Raw genomic sequence first — 24267 nt, 5'->3', positions numbered from 1 at the left:
TTTTTGTTTTTGTTTTGATTGTATTGCTGTATTGTTGTACTGTTCTTTCTGCTTTGGCAATGTAAACGTATGTTTTCTCATGCCAATAAAGCCCTTTGAATTGAAATTGAATTGAATTGTGTGGTCCAGTCTTATGGATTGTGCAAATAAAAATGTTAATAAAAAGTAAATACATTTTGCTTTGATGTTCAGATTAATTAGCCCAGGGATCCATTTAACAGTGACATCATCATTAGGGGGGGGGGGGGGGGGAGATCAACAAAAATCAACATGAGTTTTTTTTTAAAGGGTCATTTCACAGCTATTTATTTTCAATGACATCTCGGATCATAACAGTTTTTATTTGAACTCTGCAGGAAGAAAATAAAAAATAAATCATGTCCAACGAAATGAAAACATGCGTTAATGTCCTGTAACTGAACAATGAACTGAACAATGAAACCTTGTGTTGTGATGTTTGGGTTGCAGCTCCGCTACCGATGAACGCTCAGAAACAGCTCTTTTTTTTAAATTTAAATACAGGTTTTTTTTCTTTTTTTATATCTTCAGATCATGCAAAAACAATACAAATCAAAAATAAAACATGGAAAAACAGCTCATTTACAAAAGAAAACAAAAAACAAACCAATGACAAAATAAAACTGAAACCAAAAGAATTATAAAAATAAAGTCAGAGTATTTTGCTGGTTACCCGATGCAGACACGTCTACTTACATAGAAGACAGAAGGTCTTACTGGACCTTAGCCGCACATTTGCAACACTAGATATTTTTTTAATAATGGCATGAATCTAGAGTTGCAATACCCTCCATTGACTCCCCACTCATCCAAATTGCGTTTGCGATCTGCTTGTTTTAAACGACGTTCAACTCACCAACATTGCAGCTCTAGGCCAAGCTTGAATTATCCTCTTTCAGACTGCAACACGTTTGTTTCATAAAAATCCACCGTAGACAGAGATGTTATGAGCTACTTTCTGTCAAGACATTCTGTACCGTAATATTCTTTCTCTAAGTGTTGGAGTTTGGAAGCACTTGTTTTTACTAACGGGTCACGCTGCTGCCTATTATGTGGACATTCAAAGCAGGTGGTACGCAGGGCCGTTCAGTGACTTTGACGAGCGCTACCAAACTACCAACACAAAAAGAATCACCTGCACAGAATTTATTGACAGAAAGTAGCTCATAACATTTTTCATGAAACAAACACTTTGCAGTTCGAAAGAGGATAATTCAAGCTTGCCCTACAGCTGCAATGTTGGTGAGTTTAACGTCGTTTAAGACAAGCAGATCGCAAAGTGGATCAATGAGATCAGATGTCAATGGAGGGTATTGTAACTGTAGCTTTATCACATTATAAAAACATAAATCTAAATCAAATGTTGCAAATCGCGGCTAACTGAACCTTTGGTTTAGTTGTAAATCAATTCTATGTTGTATAATACATGTTATCTTTTTTTTTTTTTAAGGAAAAAAAAATTACGTTAAATTAAATAAAAACACAAGAGGGAACAGTTAAAACAATTAATTTGTTTTGTTTTTCTTTTAGAGCGTAAATACAATTGATAGCTTTATGTACAGAGGATGCTGGTGACGAGACTGATCCACCAATCAGAATATGACCCCCGGCCCCCACCCCGCCCCCCCGTCTGATCCAACCAATCAGAATATGATCCTATCCCCGCCACCTGTCATTCGGATCAACCAATCGGTGTATGACCCCTCCTATCTACCCACCAATCAGGGTATGGATGGCCCTGGCTCCAGGGTTACATATCAAAGACACTTCATTTCTAGGAACTTATGGAAACAAGAACACAAAAACTTTGTTTTTGGTGCCATCTCTTTTGGACCGAATGTTTGACTGAACTCTGTTGCTGTTTGAAGAAGTCTATACTTTTTCCTCCAGAACCCCACTGTACGGTGGTTCTGCCCTCGTGTGGCAATCCGTAGTAACTACAATTACTGTCCTGTTGTCTCATATATGCTCTTAACACATTTTGGGCGGGGACCCCTCTTGGTGGTGCAAATCTTTGAATATATATTTCCGAGCAAACATTTTTAACTAAAATATTGGCTTCTGGGGGGGGGGGGGGGGGGGGGTCCCTGGAACTACGTATTTTGAGATGGGTGTCCCGTGGCCCAATAGAGATAATTCTGGGGGTCCTTGACATGAAAAAGGTTGAGCACCACTGACATAGAAACATGGTTTTTTTCTGAAATATCGACCCCAGTCCAAAATGGGGTAAAGAGGATATTTCCGAGTTAAAAGGTCTTTTCGTTAAAAGGGTAAAGTCGTGTATTGTGATAGTAATCATGTTCAGGGACACCGATTGGTCCTCCTCCACGTCGCTTCGCAAACAATTATAGCTGCCATCGATTCGTCGATCAGCCAATCACGACTGTACCCCTCTGATGCGAGAGCCAATCACAACTGACTCCGGTGGTTGTAATAATAACACTAAAATGTCAAATCACGTTCTTTTTTTTTATTTTTATCTAATAACATTTAGTCTTTAAAATAGAATGAAGACACTGTCTTTGACTTTTTGCCCCACAATCATCTTAGAGTATATCGTGACTTTAGGGCAGAAACCATGTACCCACCTCCTCTTTTTTTCCCCACAATTTAATGCCCCATTTCTTCATACAACGATAGCCGTTATATACCTTGACTTTTTGTTTCATTAATGTTAATGTTGTCAATAAAATATTTTACGTGTCAATTTTTGAGCCCCACTATGGAATACCCGCTACGGCCACCAGGTTGGGAGTCACTTCTCTGCGTTGTTTGAGACAGACAGTCTGTCTGTCTGTGCTACAGAGAGACAGACACCTACAGAGACAGACACCTAGCTGTCTGTCTGTGCTACAGAGAGACAGACACCTACAGTACCTGTCTGTCTGTGCTACAGAGACAGACACCTGTCTGTCTGTGCTACAGAGAGACAGACACCTACCTGTCTGTCTGTGCTACAGAGAGACAGACACCTGTCTGTCTGTGCTACAGAGAGACAGACACCTACCTGTCTGTTTGTCTGTCTGTGCTACAGAGAGACAGACACCTACCTGTCAGTCACTCAGACAGAGAGACAGACACCTACCTGTCTGTCTGTGCGACAGAGAGACAGACACCTACCTGTCAGACAGACAGACACCTACCTGTCAGTCAGTCAGTCAGTCAGACAGACACCTACCTGTGTGTGTGTGTCCTACAGAAATGAACAAACAGTCTCAGTCTCATGAATATTCATAGAAGTGTCTAAACAGTCTCATGAATATTCATAGAAGTGTCTAAACAGTCTCATGAATATTCATAGAAGTGTCTAAACGGCGGTCTCAGTCTCATGAATATTCATAGAAGTGTCTAAACGGCGGTCTCAGTCTCATGAATATTCATAGAAGTGTCTAAACGGCGGCGACCACTTCTTTCTCCTGCGTGGTGGGCGTGGTCAGACTGCTGTCTGCATTGTTGTTGTTGTCATGGTTACCGGAGGAGGGGGGCGGGTCCACAACGCCCGGCGTCCTGGAGGAGGGAGGGGCGGCGCCGCCAGAGTCTCTGTCCAATGACGGCGACGACGACGACGAAGCGAGCGGATTGGTGGAGCCGGCGGCGGCGGCAGGAGGAGGAGGAGACGTTAGCGAGGAGGGGCTAGGGGGAGGGGCGGAGCCGGGCGTGGGGGCGGAGCCCGGAGGAGGAGCAGCAGCGGTGGGATTGGCTGCGGCGGCGGCGGCCGCGGCGGTCCGGTAGGACGCCAGCAGCTCGGCGATGCGCTCGGCGCTCGGCTCCCAGCGGGAGAACCCGCCGGAGTTCTGGAGGAACAGGACCACGGTGCCGTGCACCGCCTGGTAGTGCATGTCCTCTCTGTGGGCACGCACACGCAGAGACAGACACACACACACGGAGACACACACACACACACACACACACACGGAGACAGACACACACGCACGCACACGGACAGACACACACACACACACACGGAGACAGACACACACACACACACAGACGCACACATTTAAACAATTCATTCAGGTCCACGCGATAATAACAGTTTCCGGAATATTTAACCCAATTTCCAGACCTCTATCGTCTCACGTAAGCAAGACAATTAGCCTGTCGCTAAGTCCCACCCCCAAGCCTGTTGTTGGCCAATACCACGTTAGCGTCGGTTACTAGGTTAGGATCCTGGTCAAAATGGTTAAGCAGTGTCAATACATATATTTGCTGTACAGCATGTGTGGACCTCAGAAAGAGGGTCTGTTTTCTTACCTTGTTATAAGCAAACTAGTCCATTCCATGAATTATTTCGCTCCGTTGTGCCGTTTAATAGTATCTATAAAAATAGGCTCTCATTGACTTCCATTGTAACGGGGAAACAGCTCTCAAAGTCACTCTTTTAGAACACTAAGCTGATTCTGACCGTTTAGGACATCAGGGAAAGCTCATGCGTTTTGATTTTTCATAGAAAATGTCAACGTTGTCTTGTTTTTGTTTTGACTTCAGTGTTGCCACATTGTGTGAGAGATATAAGCCAAACCACCTCCAAAAACAACTCTTAAAGCCAAATCAAGGAAAACAAGCCAAAACAAACACAATATTATGACCAATTATATAATCCTAATAAAAAGTATTGTATGCATTTATCATTATAAATACTATGTAGGCCTATGTCTATGATAATTAATGTTTTGGTAATGTATTACAGTACTAATTATTAGCCTTAAGCCAAAAGTAGCGGGAAATAAGCAGACTTGGCAACACTGACAAGTTTGTGTGGAAAGAAGTTCCGGTTTGCCTACAAAACGATCTGATTGGTCCAAATCTGTACACACACTCCTGAAGTAGCCTCGGTCCCAGGCTTACCATCCAGACCGTTGGATGTAAACAAATGGACTTCATCTCGTCCACTTGTCGCAAACACCATACACAATTTTGGACGTGTTTGAGGGTTGATGCTTTAGGAGAAATGTCTGGGACTGCAGCTGGGTGCATCTCAAACAGCATGGCGACTTGTTTACAAACGAGGAACACCAGAACCACTTCACTGTATATCTCCAACCAATATAAGTTACTTTATGAATCTATCAAAAGACGAGAAATAAAACGGCATGAGTTTTCCTGATGTCATAAACTGTCAGAATAATCAGCTTTTGTTGTGTTCGCTTATGTGCTAACTGACTGATTTTGAGAGCTGTTTCCCCGTTACAATGGAAGTCGATGAGAGCCTATTTTTATAGATACTATTAAACGGCACAACAGAGCGAAATAATTCATGGAATGGACTAGTTTGCTCATAACAAGGTAAGAAAACAAACCCTCTTTCTGAGGTCCACACATGCTGTACAGCAAATATATTTATTGACACTGCTTAACCATTTTGACCAGCATTGAGAGCTTGACCAGGATCCTAACCTAGTAACCGTTGCTAACGTGGTATTGGCCAACAACAGGCTTGGGTGGGACTTAGCGACAGGCTAATTATTCCACCGAATCTACACCTCTCGAAAATCAGAGTAAGGAAGCTGCCATTTCCGTTCACGAAAATATATTTTTAAATATCTTTAGAGATTATGTTTTCATTTCCATTTCTGCTAAGCAGCGAGCCTATATATGCTTAGATGATTTATATTTATTTTAGGATGAATTTGCGTGACTGTTAAGACGAAACGGAAGTGGGGAGGAGGCTCCACTTCCGCATTATATTTTACTCATGATCAGAGCCTCCGTTGCTCCAGACTGTATGACGAAAGCATTTATATTTGACTCATGATCAGAGCTTCCGTTGCTCCAGACTGTATGACGGAAGCATTTATATTTGACTCATGATCAGAGCCTCCGTTGCTCCAGACTGTATGACGAAAGCATTTATATTTGACTCATGATCAGAGCTTCCGTTGCTCCAGACTGTGTGACGGAAGCATTTATATTTGACTCATGATCAGAGCTTCCGTTGCTCCAGACTGTATGACGGAAGCATATATATTTTACTCATGATCCGAGCTTCCGTTGCTCCAGACTGTATGACAGAAGCATTTATACTTTACTCATGATCAGAGCCTCCGTTGCTCCAGACTGTATGACGGAAGCATTTATATTTTACTCATGATCGGAGCCTCCGTTGCTCCAGACTGTATGACGGAAGCAACTGGTGCTGGTAGAATACAATACCTTTTACAGATGTGCTGACTCCCAGAGGTAGTAATAAAGTACCTTTTACAGATGTGCTGACTCCCAGAGCGGTACTGGTGCTGGAAGGCGGGCACCGTCAGACTGTGTCTCAGGAAGCGACTGGCCTCCATACGGCTGAGGGCAGAGGTCATGGGGTCACGCCAGTCGGGAACGAACACGATGAACGACAACGGCTCACTAGAACTCTCCAGAAGCTCCTGAAACACGCACACGCGCGCACGCACACGCACACACACACACACACACACACACACACACGCACGCACATACACAATCAGTGTTGATTTCGTCAACTTAAACCTATGACGAAAAATGGTGTTCACAGACAGACAAAATAAAAAGTAAATATTACCTCAAAGTGCGTCACCATGGCGTCCATCAGCTCTTCACAGAACGGAGGGTTGGCCTCAAACGAGCCGCTGACCGGAGAGAAGGTCAGGAACGTTCTGGAATACACAAAAATATACAAGTTAGGCATTCATCAGACGCTCTTAAGCCAGAGCGATTTACATTAAGCAAGAACAAAAAGTATGGCAATGCATCACGTACATACAAAGTAGTTGTCATGAAACATGCGTAAGCTAAGAACGTAACAGCGGAATATCTATCTAATGTATACTATACTATACATATATACTATAAAGTGCTATGACTACATAAAATGCAATTCTAGTGCTGTCTACATGACATGCTATAAGTCTGTATAAAATGCCATCTAAGTCTACATAAAGTGCTATCTAAGGGGGTGGGGTAAGTGCTACGGGCCATGATGGAGTCTGAAAAGGAGGGTTTTCAGACTACGGCGAAAGATCGGGAGTGATGCTGCAGTTCTGACTGCAATGGGGAGTGCATTCCACAGTTTTGGAGCCAGAAGGGAGAAGAGTCTGGGACGTGTGGAGCGTTGTCCAGGGTGTTTTAGAGAAGGGAGAAGAGTCTGGGACGTGTGGAGCGTTGTCCAGGGTGTTTTAGAGAAGGGAGAAGAGTCTGGGACGTGTGGAGCGTTGTCCAGGGTGTTTTAGAGAAGGGAGAAGAGTCTGGGACGTGTGGAGCGTTGTCCAGGGTGTTTTAGAGAAGGGAGAAGAGTCTGGGACGTGTGGAGCGTTCGTTGTCCAGGGTGTTTTAGATAAGGGAGAAGAGTCTGGGACGTGTGGAGCGTTTTCCAGGGTGTTTTAGAGAAGGGAGAAGAGTCTGGGACGTGTGGAGCGTTGTCCAGGGTGTTTTAGAGAAGGGAGAAGAGTCTGGGACGTGTGGAGCGTTGTCCAGGGTGTTTTAGAGAAGGGAGAAGAGTCTGGGACGTGTGGAGCGTTGTCCAGGGTGTTTTAGAGAAGGGAGAAGAGTCTGGGATGTGTGGAGCGTTGTCCAGGGTGTTTTAGAGAAGGCAGAAGAGTCTGGGACGTGTGGAGCGTTGTCCAGGGTGTTTTTAGTGAAGGTACTTCCAGCTTCCCTGCGTCGGCTGATCTACATATAAATACTACACATAAATATTATATAATAATAATATTAATTTGCCAGTCTGTGTTAGGTGTTAAGGACCCCCTCAGAAACGAGACGATACAGCTCAAGGAATTATCCTTTCAATAAAGGTACTATATATACACGCCGGTTGTGTTATGAGTAAAGAACACACCGTTATAACGAGGCGATGAAGCAATAGAAATGTTTTTTGAAACATAAAAAAATGTAATTTTCACATGAAATAAATAAAGCTAAATAAAATCTCAAGATTATGATGCTTTGGGGCCGAGCAGCTGAAGACACACCATGACATTTAACGGAGAGACCGTTAAATGTCATTTAAAACTAGACTAGTTCATGTTTCTGGGAGATTAGCTTCTAATCTTGTATTCTATCACCAGGTTTGATCACTTCAAAAACCCTTTCATCTTAAAATAACTAATGACCCAAAATGGCCGATCTACAAGCTCACAACAAGCGCGACGTGCTGTGAGCTTGTAGATTGGCCATGTTGTGTGCGCAGCATGCTTTCACGCACGCACGCACGCACACACACACACACACACAGACACGCGCACACACACCCCCCGTCTTACCCTCTGGAGCCGAAGTATCCGTCTATGTCGGGGAAGGCGGAGCAGAACTGTTTGAAGTAGCAGTTGAGCGGCGAGGCGAAGCACTCGAAGGAAACGCCAAAGTGTTTGTTCAACGCCTCGAACACGGGGACGGGCAGCGCCCCCTGGAGGCCGGTGCCCTCGTTGGACCCTCCGCCGAACATCACCTGAAAGGGAACCACGACAAGAACACCTCGGGATCAGTTTGACCCATTCTGACCTGAAATCAGATTCTAAACATGTCTTCTACATCCTGACAGTTTTCTGAAAAAGCTATGTTTCTATGTCAGTCGTTCTTTGATTTTTCAAAAATAGCAGACCTACAAGCTCGTAGCGCGCCACCGATCTGCTATTTTTCAATAGCTAAAGCATATCATAATGCTAACACCAAAAGGGGTTCCCGCCCCAAAATGGGTTAATTACAAATGCGTCGGTTTACAAAGTGTGAAAACAGCACGACCACCAGTTCCTCACGCGTGGCAGCGTGGCCGCGTTAGGAGAACCAAGCATTAAATATGTAAATAATTAAGTGTTAATTACCTGATATCGCTTAACGAGGCACCAGACTCTGGACAGGAACTTCTCAAAACGAGGATCGTCTACAGAGCAGCTATACCTGTATAACAGCTCCTACACACACACACACACACACACACACACACACACTTTAACCACTTGTTTTAAAAGGTATATTATTTAACTTTTTGCTTTCGTGAAATATCTGAGATGCTTCTGAACATGCTTGCTTGTTTGACCACTTCAGTTCAAATACTCATCTTATAAAAAAAAAATTGAAGGGAAGACCGTCCTCCACACTCGACTTACTATTATGACAGGTGCGATAAAGCAGCAGACATGGTCTTTGGACCTTCCTCAAACCCGAGGAAGGTCGAAAAAGACCCAAACGTTGTGTCTGACATTAAATAAAAAAGCTCTTGAACCAGCAAGTGACCGTGTGCGGGTCTCCCTACAAAAAAACGTGTACTTCAGTGCCGCTTAACATTGTTTAATTGCATCTTAGGTGGAAATATTGACCTATTTACACAATTGTACGGTACTGTAATATGACAGTATAGTGATTCAGGGGCCAAAAAGGTTTGAGAAATTACAACCGACTGCTACAGTGACAGACTAGTACTAGTGGAGCGGCTTGGATTCTTCTTGGATTCTTGTAAATGAAGTAATGCAGATGTTTAACAATAATGTCACTCTTTGGGAGAGGCGGCTGTGGCTCAGGAGGTAGAGCAGGTCGTCCAATGATCCCTGGGTCGGCGGTTCGAATCCCGGCTCCTCCTCCTGTCCACATGTGGAAGTGTCCTTGGGAAAAACACTGAACCCCACGTCGCCTCCAATGAGTCGGTCGGTGTGAGCTCACCACCGTCGGTGTGTGAATGTGGGAAGTGAGGACGCTGGCGTCGACTGTTCACCTCCAAAAGTGCTTTGAGCACTTGGAAAAGCGCTATAAAAATACAAATGCAATTAATTTTCCTCACCAGCTTGGTGAAGTGACCGCGGCTCAGCTTGACCATCTCTCCTTTGAACCTCAGACAGGCCACGTCGTTCTCGAAGTGTAGCTCCACGCGGGGGTGGGGCGGCGAGGGGACGGACAGACGGACAGGATAGCAGTACACCAGGTGGTCCTGGCGCTCTGCGGGGTCCTCTGGCACGTCTACGGACGCACACACACACACACACACACACGCGCACACATACGCACACACAAGCAAGCATCATGAATAACACAATTATGGAAGTATAGCTTACACACACACACACACACACACACACACACACACACACGCAAGCATCATGAATAACACCATTATGGAATCATAGCCATTATGACCTAATGTTTTGCTGATTGACAGTGTCACTGCAGCTTGGTCAGTGTCTGGGCCAGCCCAGGTATTTAACCAGGCTCCTGATCCAGTGTGTGGGCCAGCCCAGGTATTTATCCAGGCTCCTGATCCAGTGTGTGGGCCAGCCCAGGTATTTAACCAGGCTCCTGATCAGGTACAGGTGTTGCCAGTGGCAGACGGCAGAGGCTAACAGTTTTCTACTGTGTTCAGGAGGGCTGGTCGCCTGTGTTTGTTACTGTTTCTTTCTTATTATGTTGTATAGGAAAATGACTGCATAAAATAAAGCAAAGTTAAACTCAACGGACATGCTGGCACACGTAAGAGCTTCCACCTGGCCATCGGCAACCAGTAGTGCCATTAAGTATAGGACTTTAGGCACTACAGTAGTTGACTTATAATAACACCATTATGGAATCATAGAGGGTACACATGACATGTGTATTAGTTATGCTACTGAGTGGCATAAAAATACTTTCTGGGCCTCGACAGCCCAGACATCCACACAGAAAAGTCTGATTTGATTTGCATTAAACGACGTTAAACTCACTTTGCCACTCACTGTATGCATGCGCATACCCTCTATATAATGTAAATGATTTGACTTATTTAACATTGAAATAACATTGAAATAAACATTCATTAAAACATTGTCCTGATACCATCCTCCAACTGTATGAAGCCCAACACATACCGGGTGCGCAGTGACGCGCGGCATCAGGGTTAGGTGTGTGTGTGTGTGTGTGTGTGTGTGTGTGTGTGTGTGTGTGCGTGTGCGTGCGTACCTGTGTTAACGTTGTTGTCCTTCATCAGGGCCAGGTGTGTGAGTCTCAGCCGGCGGCTGTACTCAGCAGAGATGTGGTAGATCTTAGAGCAGATTCCCTCCACAGACTCCTTGGCTACGGACGCTACGTGGGGACCACACTGCTGCCTCAGGTGCTCCAGTCTGTCCTGTTACACACACACACACACACACACACACACACATGTTAACACTTTCCCTTTCATCCAAGTTATGTTTTCATTGTTTAATTCGCAATTTTAATACGTTTTAAGACTAGTGTTGCCGTAGCTTGGCGGTCATAGTGGGATAGCTGACACGTTCGGATGGCGTCACGGGAAAAAGCAGAGCTGGCTCGCTAAGGCTTCTGGGAAATTGACGCCCAATAACTATGGAAGGAATCATTGCCAAGGCACGTCCAGGTCATTACCATATTATTATAAAAGGTCAAGGTCATTACCATGTAGTCCTCCTTGCTAGCGGAGGTGTCTCGTCGGAGCCAGTTCATGGTGTCCTCGGCGTTCCACTTCACCACCTTACGGCTGTCTGGACTGGCATTCCTTCAATATACAGTACGCAAGAACATTTAATACATCAGATACATAAAGAATAGTCATCAAGGATCATAAGTAAGTAAGTAAGTAAATCATTAAACTTCCCTTTAGGAAGCACAGATCACTACCCAACACCAATCGCAACACACCTGTCAATTGTGTGCGCCATAATGTTTGTGCTTCCCCAAACATCGACTGTTCCCAAAGGAAGTTTTTTGTATTCACAGTCTATACACATAACATGTGTTTTCTGCCAGAACTTTCAAATGGATTATGAAACTAGAGGACAATATCTGACTCAAAGTCAGATTTTAATTACTGGGTGAGTATATGCAGTGCTACAAGTTTACATGCTGACGTGGTCAGTCTGCTAACTGCTCTGATACGCCTGCAAGGTCGTCGAGGCTAGGGCAAGTGCTAATATATGGGGGCGACTGGCTCAAGAGGTAGAGCAAGTTGTCCAATGATCCATGGGTCGGCGGTTCGAATCCCGGGATAAAGGCGCTATATAAATGAACCATTTACCATTTAAGATGGAGTCTGAAGAGGTGGGTTTTCAGACTACAGTGGAAGACTGGTATAATAATAATAATAATAATAATGACGACAACAACAGACCTGGAGTCGATCATCTTCTTCGCTGCCTCAGCGTATTTGAACAGCAACTTCCTGGCTTCCTCTTTGTACTTGATACGACACAACCTGCAGACAGACAGGTAGAGTGAGACAGCCAGCCAGACAGACAGGTAAGAGTCAAGAAGACAGGTAGAATGAGACATGTACGAGAGAGACAGACAGGTAAGAGTGAGACAGGCAGACAGACAGGTACCTGATAGGGATGTCGTTCATGACCTCTCTGAACATGGAGGGTGAGATGACCGGCTCACATTCGCTGGGCAGCAGGGGGTCGGGGCCCTTGTCAATCACCTTCCTCTCCAATAGCCAGCGGTTAAACGACTCCCTGGGCGGTTCAATACCTGTGACGGACAGACGAGACAGCCAATCGGTGACCTCGTTAGAAGGTAGCTTGGGGAGGGGCTAGGAAGACGGTATCATACACATGATCCAATGTATATACAGTATGATGGCGAGGCAGCTTTCTGCTTTTATGGGGCCAACGGCCTGGAATAAACTGCCACTACAGCTCAGCCAGGCACCCTCTATAGACATGTTTAAGACAGCTTAAAGCTTAAAATTCATCTCTTCACTCTTGCTTTTAGTTGAGTTTTAAATCTGTTCTTATTTTTGTACTGATCTGCCCACTGTTTTATGCTCTTTGCTACTGTCCTATTGTTTAAACTGCCTGCCTGTTTTAATATTAATAATAATAATAATAAAACTTTATTTGTATAGCACCTTTCATGACATGAAATGCAGCTCAAAGTGCTTTACAGAGCAATGGAGAAAAAAAGTAAAGAAAAGCAAGGCATAAACATAAACAAGAGCAGAACACTGAGGACAAAAAAAGTAAGATCAATTAAAAGAGTGTAGAAGTGGGTCTTGAGCTGTGCTTTAAAAATGTCTACAGAGGCTGCCTGTCGAAGGTACAGTGGGAGTTTGTTCCACGCCGTCGGCCCGTAGAAGCAAAAAGCTGCTTCACCATATTTTTTAGTTGCCATTTCTCTAGGCAAAGCGAGCAGGCCAGCAGTGGAAGATATTGTTCTTGTTTATGTTATTATTCTGCTCTGTAAAGCACACCAGACCAGCCAGACCACCATACCAGACCAGCCAGACCTCCAGACCGGCCAGACCAGACCACAACAGGCCTGAGGCCGCGTTGGTGGAACTGGAAACCGCTCGTGGAGTAACCTCTGGACTTTGCTACTGCCCATCTGTAGTGAGGACTCACATGACCGTTGTGTATCGTCACTATTGTGTAATCTATATCTTCCTGTGTTTGCTCAGCGATGTGTAGCTCTGTTCTAAGACTGTTTCTACAGCTCTGTATCTGACCTAAATCAATCTACAAACCCTCATGTGACATGATGACCACCTAAATCAATCTACAAACCCTCATGTGACATGATGACCAGACCACCTAAATCAATCTACAAACCCTCATGTGACATGACAACCTAAATCAATCTACAAACCCTCATGTGACAACATGCAACATGTCTTGTTTGTGGGCAGGTAAAAAACAACTAACAGTGAATCCCTGTTGTTGCATTGAGACAGTTTGTTACGTTTTGGCTCATTTACTCAAAGTAAAATCACGTCTACTTTTCTGAAGTTCTGAATTCTTGTCTTGCGTCATTGTGTAGAATATGTTCAGAACATCCACTGGACTATAGATCCTGCTTTCACAATCCCAACCCTGACTCAAGTCAGCACTCAAACAGACTACAGATTAAAGACTACAGATTAAAGACTACAGATTACAGACTACAGATTACAGACTACAGATTAAAGACTACAGATTACAGACTACAGATTAAAGACTACAGATTAAAGACTACAGATTAAAGATTACAGACTACAGACTATATATACTCTACTTTCACAATCCCAACCCTACCTCCAGTCCACACTCACACAGACTGTGTGCAGAGCAGCACCATTTTATCACGTCACATATTTCTCACACTCGTGTTTTGGGACACATATTGTTATGAACAAGATCAATAGCTTAAGACAACACATAGCTAAACACCTCTCCCCCCCAAAAAAAAGCATTTAATTAATTCCAAACCTTTTCCAAGCCTGGATTTATTATTGTATTTTCCATTTCAAAATAATTCCAGGACTTCATGAGTGTGGGGTGTGTACTGTGTACAACTAGAAAGAATGAGTAAATAGTGCCACCTTGTGGTCAATAGTTCCAATGGGAACTATCACATGAGGATGGAACATTACATGTTGCTGAAACAATAATCAAATTATGAATGAATGCCACGTTTTGTTAACCACTTGAACCCCAGTATCGTCAATATTATGGGGTGAGACATTAGCCAAACAAATATTCTTTGGCGAAGTACAGTATTTCTAGTGTCTAACGACAATTACACTACAATCTCATTGATAGGGATATTGTGTGCTTGTTTGTGTGTGCGTAACACAGCTTGTGGTGTGTGTGTGTGTGTGTGTGTGTGTGTGTGTGTGTGTGTGTGTGTGTGTGTGTACCCTACTGATTTCACTGATTAACACACCCCACATGATTAAGTTGTTTATATTGTAAATAAATATTGGTTTGTGCACTTTTAAAAGCCGTGTCTTCCTCCTTTTTGTTATGGCGTAGAGCCAGGTCATGACAGTACCCTCTCTGGTAGCACAGCTCTGTGTAGTGTGTGTGTGTGTGTGTGTGTATGTGCGTACCTTCTCTCTGGTAGCACAGCTCTGTGTAGTGTGTGTGTGTGCGTGTGTGTGTGTGTGTGTGTGTGCGTACCTTCCCTCTGGTAGCACAGCTTGGTGTAGTGTGTGTGTGTGTGCGTGCGTGCGTGCTAACCTTCTCTCTGGTAGCACAGCTCGGTGTAGTGTGTGTGTGTGTGTGTGTGTGTTTGTGCGTACCTTCTCTCTGGTAGCACAGCTCGGTGTAGTGTGTATGTATGTGCGTACCTTCTCTCTCTAGTAGCACAGCTCAGTGTAGTGTGTGTGTGTGTGTGTGTGTGTGTGTGTGTAGTGTGTGTGTGTGTGTGCCTACCTTCTCTCTGGTAGCACAGCTCGGTGTAGTGTGTGTGTATGTGTGTGCCTACCCTCTCTCTGGTAGCACAGCTCTGTGTAGTGTGTGTGTGTGTAGTGTGTGTGTATGTGCTAACCTTCTCTCTGGTAGCACAGCTCTGTGTAGTGTGTGTGTATGTGCCTACCTTCTCTCTGGTAGCACAGCTCGGTGTAGTGCTGCCGTAGCTTGGTGGTCAGCTGGGCTCTCTGTAGCTCTATGTCGGGGTGGGGGGAGAGCAGGGGGGCGGGGGGCCGCTCCCGGATCACTGCGTTGGTCGGGATGTCAAGGTCCCAGTAGATACTGTGGGAATAAACACAAATATATATATACTGTCTTGTAAACACTAACAGAAATGTCCAGTAGATGCTGTGAAAATGCACACAGAAATACTGTGTCTGTAAACACTCATAAACCTACTAAACACTGCAGGGTTCCCACACATTTTTTCCAATGAAATTGGTTCTTTTGGTCACGCCCTATACAATATACATTATGCTGCAATCACGCAGCCCGTTCGGAGTAAAAACTACTTTTGTTACATAAGTCGTGTAAAATGTATTTGAAATGTTTATTTATTTACAAAATAATTAAAAAATCCATAGTTGTGGAAAAAAGTTATTTCTAATTTCAAAACTTTTCCAGGAATTTCATGACCGTGGGAACTCTTATACTGAAGATACACACAATACCATCTGTAAACACTGAAAAACAGTCTCTACACCGGTAGATACTGGTCATCTTCAGCGTGAAGTCGACGGGGAAACTATTTGGAATGTCAGGCATTCATTCTCCCTTCCCCAAAACACCCTGGACAACGCTCCACACGTCCCAGACTCTTCTCCCTTCCCTAAAACACCCTGGACAATGCTCCACACGTCCCAGACTCTTCTCCTTTCTCTAAAACACCCTGGACAACGCTCCACATGTCCCAGACTCTTCTCCCTTCTCTAAAACACCCTGGACAACGCTCCACACGTCCCAGACTCTTCTCCCTTCTCTAAAACACCCTGGACAACGCTCCACACGTCCCAGACTCTTCTCCCTTCTCTAAAACACCCTGGACAACGCTCCACACGTCCCAGACTCTTCTCCCTTCTCTAAAACACCCTGGACAACGCTCCACACGTCCCAGACTCTTCTCCCTTCTCTAAAACACCCTGGACAACGCTCCACACGTCCCAGACTCTTCTCCCTTCTCTAAAACACCCTGGACAACGCTCCACACGTCCCAGACTCTTCTCCCTTCCCTAAAACCCCTGGGTTAGTACTGGGTACTTACACAGCTGGTCTGTAGGGTACGGGGGCGGGACTTGGTGTAGTGGGCACTGCTGATTGGGTCTGTTTTTCGTCCGGGGCGGCGCTCCACGGTTTAACCCCTGGCGTGCTGGGAGAGATAGGAGTCGTAGGCTCCACCTGCAAACAGACAGGACAGTATAGGACACACAGACAGGACAGTTAGGAGGTTGTTTTGGTTGAGGATAGGCTAGTAAAAACAGGTTAAATGATTATAGAGGCTGACATTAAAGCAAAAATGACACTTTGGTAGAGGTTTAGGATGTGCAGTTGTTGTAAACATGTAGTTGTGTAGGTTTGGGTTGTGTAGTTAAGGAACAACTTTAAAAAAATTCAAACAAGGTTCATGTTTTAGGTTATTAGAGAAAGTCAAAGATGAGTGTTAATTGTTTTTCATTTGCTGCTTTCTTTCGTTTTAGCAATTTTAGCTATTTTTTACAGGGGGGGCATTCGAACAAGTGGCAAAATATGACTATTTTTTACTAACTTAGAGATTTCTTTAATATTATTTACTACAGTCCTACTAGACCCCAGGAAATTACATCTGGCCACAAAAGATCACAGGATCTATTAAATGTAAAGGGGGAGGTGACAAACTGACATATTGAGCATACGGCACACAGTATGGCATCCCCCTAGTACCCCCCTTCCCCTTTATGACTAGGTAACTATACCAGTGGTTGTCAAAGTGGAGTCTTTGGGGGATTCCAGGATATAATACATTAGTTAAAGTAGAATCTAAATGGGATTGACCAGTGACCACCGTCTCTAACTAGATATTATGGTTCAAGCTATTGAAAACAAAACACCAGATCTACAAGCTCACATGTGCTCGTTTTATCAGCTTGCAGAACTGATCAATGATTGGACTTTCTAGTCTAGTCACGTGGTCTAGTGGCCTCTAAGCCAATGGGAGACTAGCCCTATGCGGCCAATGGGACAGTAGAAGCCTGCTCTCCTCTCCCCCACCGCACCAGACTAGAGACCTCAGAAAACCTTAAGTCCAACGACCAAAACGACAAAAAGCTCTATTAGGGAGATATATTGGGAGGAATACAACAATGTGCAAAAACACTTGTGAAAAAGGTTAGAAAATGGAATACAACCACCCTAAGAACTACTATCTGTAGTTTCTGTACCCAGTAGACCTGAGTCTAGACATGTAAACAGAGCTGCTACCTTTAGTTTAAACACATCTTAAATCTGAGGGTTTGTTTGTATACTATTTAAATAGTCTTGAGAAAGAAAATGCTGCCATTTGTCCCAAAGTGACTGCAAACAATTGCTGGTATTTGTCTCAAAAAAAGCTTCATCCATTATACATATATACACGTTATACATTTATACATGTATCGACATTAAGGTGTGTATGTGTTCAACAACACAGCCATGCAAAATAACACTGACAGCTATGAGGTGGCGAAACCGTGTCCTGCATAGCAACAGTTGCTAAACTATTTAGATTGGCATTCATTGGACCATCGCTTTTTGTGGTGGGATTTAGCAAAGGGCTAATTTGAAACGTCTGATATTGAAAACCTCTAGCAATGGGTTTTAAACGGGCTGCAGTTCATTGGCTCATTTTGACATGGGTTTGAAACAGGCTTCCGTTCATTGGCTCATTTTGGACATGGGTTTTAAACAGGCGACCTCTGACCTTGGGTCGTTTCAGGCTGTTTGACGCCGCCACTCCTTGCTCCTCCGAGGCCCGCCTTTTCCTCTGACCGTTGCCTAGGTTACCGGGGGCAGGGTCTCCTCCCCCTCCTCCTCCCCCTCCCTCTGCTGGGGCCGCGTTCAGACCTAGAGGATCAGACTGAAGACAGACAGACAGACATTTGGTATAAAAGTCAATGACATATATAATATAATATCATTTTTCATCTTTGCAACAGGCCTAAACACACACACAGGAAAAGTTTTGACATGGAATCATTTTGGCAATATTAAAAATTTGCCCTTGTGCACATCGGTATTGGCCGATCGTGAGAAAAAAAACACATTGTAGCATCTCTAAAGGGCCTTTCAGACTCGTAGGGATTTAACACAACCCTATAGTTAGTGCGGTGCGACAACGCAAGCGTATTCATGTGAGCGCGGCCCCGTGAATTTGTTGCGAGCGTGCTCGTTACCCCCCCCCCCCCCCCCGCGACTCACCAGACCTGGATTCCGTTTAGCTTTTTTTTTTTTTTGCTTTTGTTGTCACGCCCCTCTTCAACAGACCGGTCGTTGATACAGGCAACAACGCCTGCGTTCCTCGCTTCCCGTTTTAACCCATTCTGACCCGAGATCAGATTCTAAAAATGTCTTCTACATCCTGACAGTTTCATTATTAAAGGCCCTCAACAGTAATAATTAGTTATAGAAATACTAAAAGGATAAAGTCAAACTCACGATGACGTCGTGCTGTCCCAGGACAACAATAATAATAATAAACTCACGATGACGTCGTGCTGTCCCAGGACAACAATAATAATAATAAACTCACGATGACGTTGTGCTGTCCCAGGACAATAATAATAATAATAAACTCACGATGACGTTGTGCTGTCCCAGGACAATAATAATAATAATAATAATAATAAACTCACAATGACGTTGTGCTGTCCCAGGACAATAATAATAATAATAATAAACTCACAATGACGTCGTGCTGTCCCAGGACAGGCATCTCCCACAGCGACTGGTTGGTGAACCTGTTGAAGTAGTACGGCCTGTTCTCCCTCTTGGACCAACACTTAGACCAGCCTGCCTGGACCAGCTCATCTGCACACACACACACACACACACACACGTTTTTAGCCCAAGGAGTGTTTTTCGTGCTAAAAACTAATCCCGTTTTCTATGACAGGAATAGGCAATGTGGCCCCTCTGGAGTGAGTGTGGAACTATAGTGGCCCTCTGGAGTGAGTGTGGAACTATAGTGGTCCTCTGGAGTGAGTGTGGAACTATAGTGGTCCTCTGGAGTGAGTGTGGAACTATAGTGGCCCCTCTGGAGTGAGTGTGGAACTATAGTGGCCCTCTGGAGTGAGTGTGGAACTATAGTGGCCCCTCTGGAGTGAGTGTGGAACTATAGTGGCCCTCTGGAGTGAGTGTGGAACTATAGTGGCCCTCTGGAGTGAGTGTGGAACTATAGTGGCCCCTTTGGAGTGAGTGTGGAACTATCGTGGCCCTCTGGAGTGAGTATGGAACTATAGTGGCCCCTATGGAGTGAGTGTGGAACTATAGTGGCCCTCTGGAGTGAGTGTGGAACTATAGTGGTCCTCTCCTGACCTACAGGTAGCTCCTGTCTCTTGGGTATGGTATGTTGTGTTAGGTTTGGGGGGGTCATGGGGTCAGGGCCAGGGGTCACCTACCTGGCAGCTCCTGGGTCTTGGAGGTCGACGGAGAGAGGGGAGCCGGCGACCCCTGGGAGGAGGTGGAGCCTGAGGGAGACGGCGTCATCGGTGCCGCCTCCCCCTTCACAGATCCATGGTTCTCATTGGACATCGCCACGGCTCGTCAGTACCACATGTATCTGCCGATTGGACAGAACAGGAAAAAAAACATTGTTAGAGAGATCAATTAACCCATTCTGACCTGAGATCAGATTCTAACGCACAGAAGAATTGTGGTTCTTTAATGCATTTTGACCCATCTCTTAGAGCGGTGAGCTGCAGCCGTGCCACGCTCTGTAATCATTAGTTGATTTGACCCCCCAATCCAACCCATTGATGAGTGCCAAGCAGGGATTGACCCCCCAATCCAACCCAATGATGAGTGCCAAGCAGGGACTGACCCCCCAATCCAACCCATTGATGAGTGCCAAGCAGGGACTGTCCCCCCCAATCCAACCCATTGATGCTGAGTGCCAAGCAGGGACTGACCCCCCAATCCAACCAATTGATGAGTGCCAAGCAGGGACTGTCCCCCCCAATCCAACCCATTGACGAGTGCCAAGCAGGGACTGACCCCCCCAATCCAACCCATTGATGAGTGCCAAGCAGGGACTGACCCCCCCAATCCAACCCATTGATGAGTGCCAAGCAGGGACTGAACCCCCAATCCAACCCATTGATGCTGAGTGCTAAGCAGGGACTGACCCCCCAATCCAACCCATTGATGCTGAGTGCCAAGCAGAGAGGCATTCCCCCTTTCTGAAACCAGCTCCTCGCCACTCGCCCTACACACTTGCCCTCGATATGCGCTTTCACGCAAGGCTGCGCCATATTAAGTGTCGTCCGAAACCAAGCAGCCTTGAGTGGAAGTGGCTTATAAAGCCCTCAAGAGCGAGTCTGTGCCGATCTAGACTCCATTGCCTTGTGCAGCCCTGCTCTCTGTCCGCACGGAAACCACCACCTAGAAATGTAACTACCGCCACAAATAAATGATAAATAAACTAAACAATCTTCATCGGATGCAGAATAGACAACGCTCCAACTGATGTTCACAAGGGCTCTTTATTTACCCCACCGTGAAAAAACTATAAATGAAACCACACAAACAAAACAACTTTTAACACAATGATTTATAAACACCGTGGATGTATATGACATGTCATTTTTGACAGTCACGCTGTCTTTCCTTTTTCCATATTAATGAAATCCACATGTCACACAAACATGCACGATGCAATGCAATATAACTGTACAAACTAAATAACGGGTAACACAATTGCATGATGGTAACCATGGCAACGAATGGTGTCTGTTTCCTGTTTCTTATACAGTTTTTTCATACCCTGCACCCTAATCAAGGGAACTTGATTCAGCTGGAGGGGCACTTCCTGACGAGGGAATGCTGTGATAACAACAGAGCCTGACACTTTGGCACTGGTGACCCCCCCCCCCCCCATCTATAAGCAAATGTTCCTTTCATCTATATGAGCTTGTATTCTCTCATCTCTCTCGGGCTCCACCTTGTGGGTGGGACTAACTAAACTGTACCTCTGAATTCTGACATTATGCCTGCTTTGAGATTAGCATGTGCTGCAGCATCCGCGTACTGCTGTGCACGTTAAATAAACCTCATCAAGACAGACCTCGCTCGCCTCATAATTCCCATATATTATATTAATCATATAGGCTACAGTCAATGTGTGTGTGTGTGTGTGTTAGACACAGGGACACAGCCAGCCAGAGACAAACAAAGCTCCGTATAAGAGAGGTTGCACCACTCAAAAAAAAGGAAAAGAAAAAGTAATGGAAAAAACACCTCACGCACATGAGAAAAACAATATCAGTCACCGGCACCAAGCAGGGGGTGTGTTCTGTATGGATGAGTTTGAAATTACAATAGGTTTGTATGGGAAGGGGGCGTGTCTGATAACATTTATATCTAAATAATCAAGCAACTTCAAAACGGTCTGGGATGCAGACGTTAAAATGACCCGAAACATGTTTTGAAGGTGAAAAAACAACCCTTTAGTTTAAACCTTTTCATGTGCATGAATGGGCGTGCGTGTTGTGCACGGACATGCACATTTATATTTTAAAGGCTCCCAGTTGTTGGGGGTTAAAATTAGGATCACACTATTGGCTAGTACAGGAAGAGAGGAGAAAATAAAACATGTACAACATTAACCTTTTTGGAGTGTTTGACTGACTGTGCTGTAGTTTGTTGCGAATTGCGATATATACATTCGGTCTAAACTCTAAAGTCTAAACTATTCAATCAATCAGTATGGTCATACGTGTTCGCACTTCGCACGTACAAGGCTCAGCCCGGCCAGCCCCCAAATATTCTCAAATAACATTTTACAGTGTCGTATTTAGATAATATGCAAATATAATCAATGCAATCCACGATAGTAAGTAGCAGATAGGCTATCTTGCATTGGAGTGTCAGGTCTTTCCCACACATGTAGCACAGCCAGGACGGCGTGCCAGGCAGTAGCTTTTTACACATCACCGTACAACCGACCGTGTCTATTTAAAGGACAACTGATCTGCAAGCTATTTCATCGCGTCGCCTCCAGTCCCGAGGCGGCGATAGCTTGTAGATCTGCTCTTTTTTTGTGGCTGCTCGCACGCGCACAGCACACACACACCGTCCAGCATTACATACATGGCTCATTGGCTCTATCTATAGACCGATTCCGTACCGGTTTCATGGTCGCAGCCTACGTATTTCCTGTAGGCGGACTCGACATAGCTGCGGGAGTAAAACCCTCACCAGGCGCACCTCTTCCACTACAGTGAACGGCAGAGTGACTGATGTTAGTTTGCCTCAAACTTTACTCCTTTACCTGCTTTTTTACTAACACTAACATTACAAAGATGCCCAGAACATCGAGATGAACCTGTGTAGTTTATGGCTGCTCCAACAGTAGTGGCAACATACAAATAAAATAAAAACGGAATGTCTAATATCCACCGCGGTGGCGGAGACCAGAGCCATTGAGCAATGGTTGAGACAAAGCAGTGAAAGATACATAACGCCAGTCTTACCCAATACTAAATATTTCTGTTTTATTAACACAAGGCTGCTGTACTTTATACCTCATACTTTAAATGCTTAGTATGAGGTATAAAATACAGCAGCCTTGTGTTCATAAAACAGAAAGATTGGGTATTGGGTAAGACTGAAATTATGTATCTTGCAGGATTCTTCACTGCTTTGTCTCAACCATTACTCAATGGCTCTGGTCTCAGCCATCGCGGTGGATATTAGACATTCCGTTTTTATTTTATTTTTATGTTGCCACTACTGTTGGAGCAGCCATAAACTACACAGGTTCATCTCGATGTTCTGGGCATCTTTGTAATGTTAGTGTTAGTAAAAAAGCAGGTAAAGGAGTAAAGTTTGAGGCAAACTAACATCAGTCACTCTGCCGTTCACTGTAGTGGAAGAGGTGCGCCTGGTGAGGGTTTTACCCCCGCAGCTACGTCGAGTCCGCCTACAGGAAATACGTAGGCTGCGACCATGAAACCGGTACGGAATCGGTCTATATACTACCGTCCACCATACCAGGGCCGGGGGAGATAAATTACGCTCAACGGTGACACGCATGCGCAGACGACAGCCGTGTGAAAGGGGGGAAAAAACACACACAACAGGGTGGGGGGGGGGGGAGGGGAAAAGAGAGAGGAGGAGAAAAGGAGGACAACAAAGCCCTCAGCTGCTGTCTGTCTCTGCCTCTCTCTCTGAGCTGAGCGGCCACAGAGAGACGACGTGGAGATTTTAAAAAAATGGGGGGAGGAAAAAAAAAACAGAAAGAAAGAAAGAAAACACAAACAGCAGCAAACCAAAACCGGATTTTTTTTAAATAGAGTAGTCGGAACGAACCGGACTGAACCGGTCTTTATCCCCCCCCCCCTCCCCTCCCTCCCACTATTATTAAACAGCAAGCCACCATTTTGTGATTTATTTTATTTTTAAAAGGGCAACCGTTGCAACGGAACGACAACAACAAACAGCGACGTTTTTAGGCGGGAAGAAGCAGGCAAGCTTCTCCGCTCGCGCAGCAGCAGCTGCATCAAGTCGCTCGCGCGAGCGAAAACAGCTGACCTCCAAGCCCACGGAGCGTCGCTCGAGCGACGCGCCGTGGGCTTGTAGCTCGGCTGTTTTCGGTGGACGTTCGCTCGCGCCGCGCGACACCACAGCCCGGCGATGTACGGACGAAACATATCTCCCTCCCTCCCCAACCATAGAAAGCAAAACCCAAGATACAAGATGGCGGACACGCCCCTGTAGTGCGAGCGGAGCAGCGGAACATTTTATTTTGGGCGCTATGGCGTTTATCCGGCCGCTAAAACCCATTCTCGTGCGGCTCAAGCGACGCCCGGGGCGTTCCGCCGCCCGGCGGTGCAGCGGCGGCCGCCCGGCGGCGTCTCGGTGCCTTACCTTGCGGGTGTTTTGTCGGGCGGCGGGACGGTCGGGTCGCGGC

At 45.2% G+C, this 24267-nt stretch overlaps 1 protein-coding gene across 1 annotated transcript in view; it reads right to left on the bottom strand.

Annotated features, from left to right (window-relative positions):
* Positions 1-294: 294 nt before the first annotated feature.
* The window catches only part of pcif1 (phosphorylated CTD interacting factor 1), a 24026-nt gene continuing 53 nt past the window's right edge, over positions 295-24267 (bottom strand). Inside the window, exons 1-16 of the mRNA XM_083788665.1 lie at positions 24225-24267; positions 19757-19917; positions 19042-19166; positions 18061-18216; positions 16390-16523; positions 15256-15410; positions 12282-12429; positions 12071-12154; positions 11359-11458; positions 10903-11068; positions 9755-9930; positions 8802-8891; positions 8244-8428; positions 6545-6638; positions 6214-6389; positions 295-3864 (exon numbers count right to left, since the gene is read on the bottom strand). The exon at positions 24225-24267 is cut by the window's right edge and continues 53 nt beyond it. Coding sequence (XP_083644791.1) covers positions 3408-3864; positions 6214-6389; positions 6545-6638; positions 8244-8428; positions 8802-8891; positions 9755-9930; positions 10903-11068; positions 11359-11458; positions 12071-12154; positions 12282-12429; positions 15256-15410; positions 16390-16523; positions 18061-18216; positions 19042-19166; positions 19757-19889 — 2379 coding nt within the window. The 5' untranslated portion in view covers positions 19890-19917; positions 24225-24267 and the 3' untranslated portion in view covers positions 295-3407. The remainder of the gene's footprint in view (positions 3865-6213; positions 6390-6544; positions 6639-8243; positions 8429-8801; positions 8892-9754; positions 9931-10902; positions 11069-11358; positions 11459-12070; positions 12155-12281; positions 12430-15255; positions 15411-16389; positions 16524-18060; positions 18217-19041; positions 19167-19756; positions 19918-24224) is intronic.

Source organism: Protomyctophum parallelum, assembly GCF_964188405.1.
Source record: "Protomyctophum parallelum genome assembly, chromosome: 18".
NCBI lineage: Eukaryota > Metazoa > Chordata > Actinopteri > Myctophiformes > Myctophidae > Protomyctophum > Protomyctophum parallelum.
Note: the sequence above shows the minus strand (reverse complement) of the source record. Positions and strands in the feature narration are given on the sequence as shown.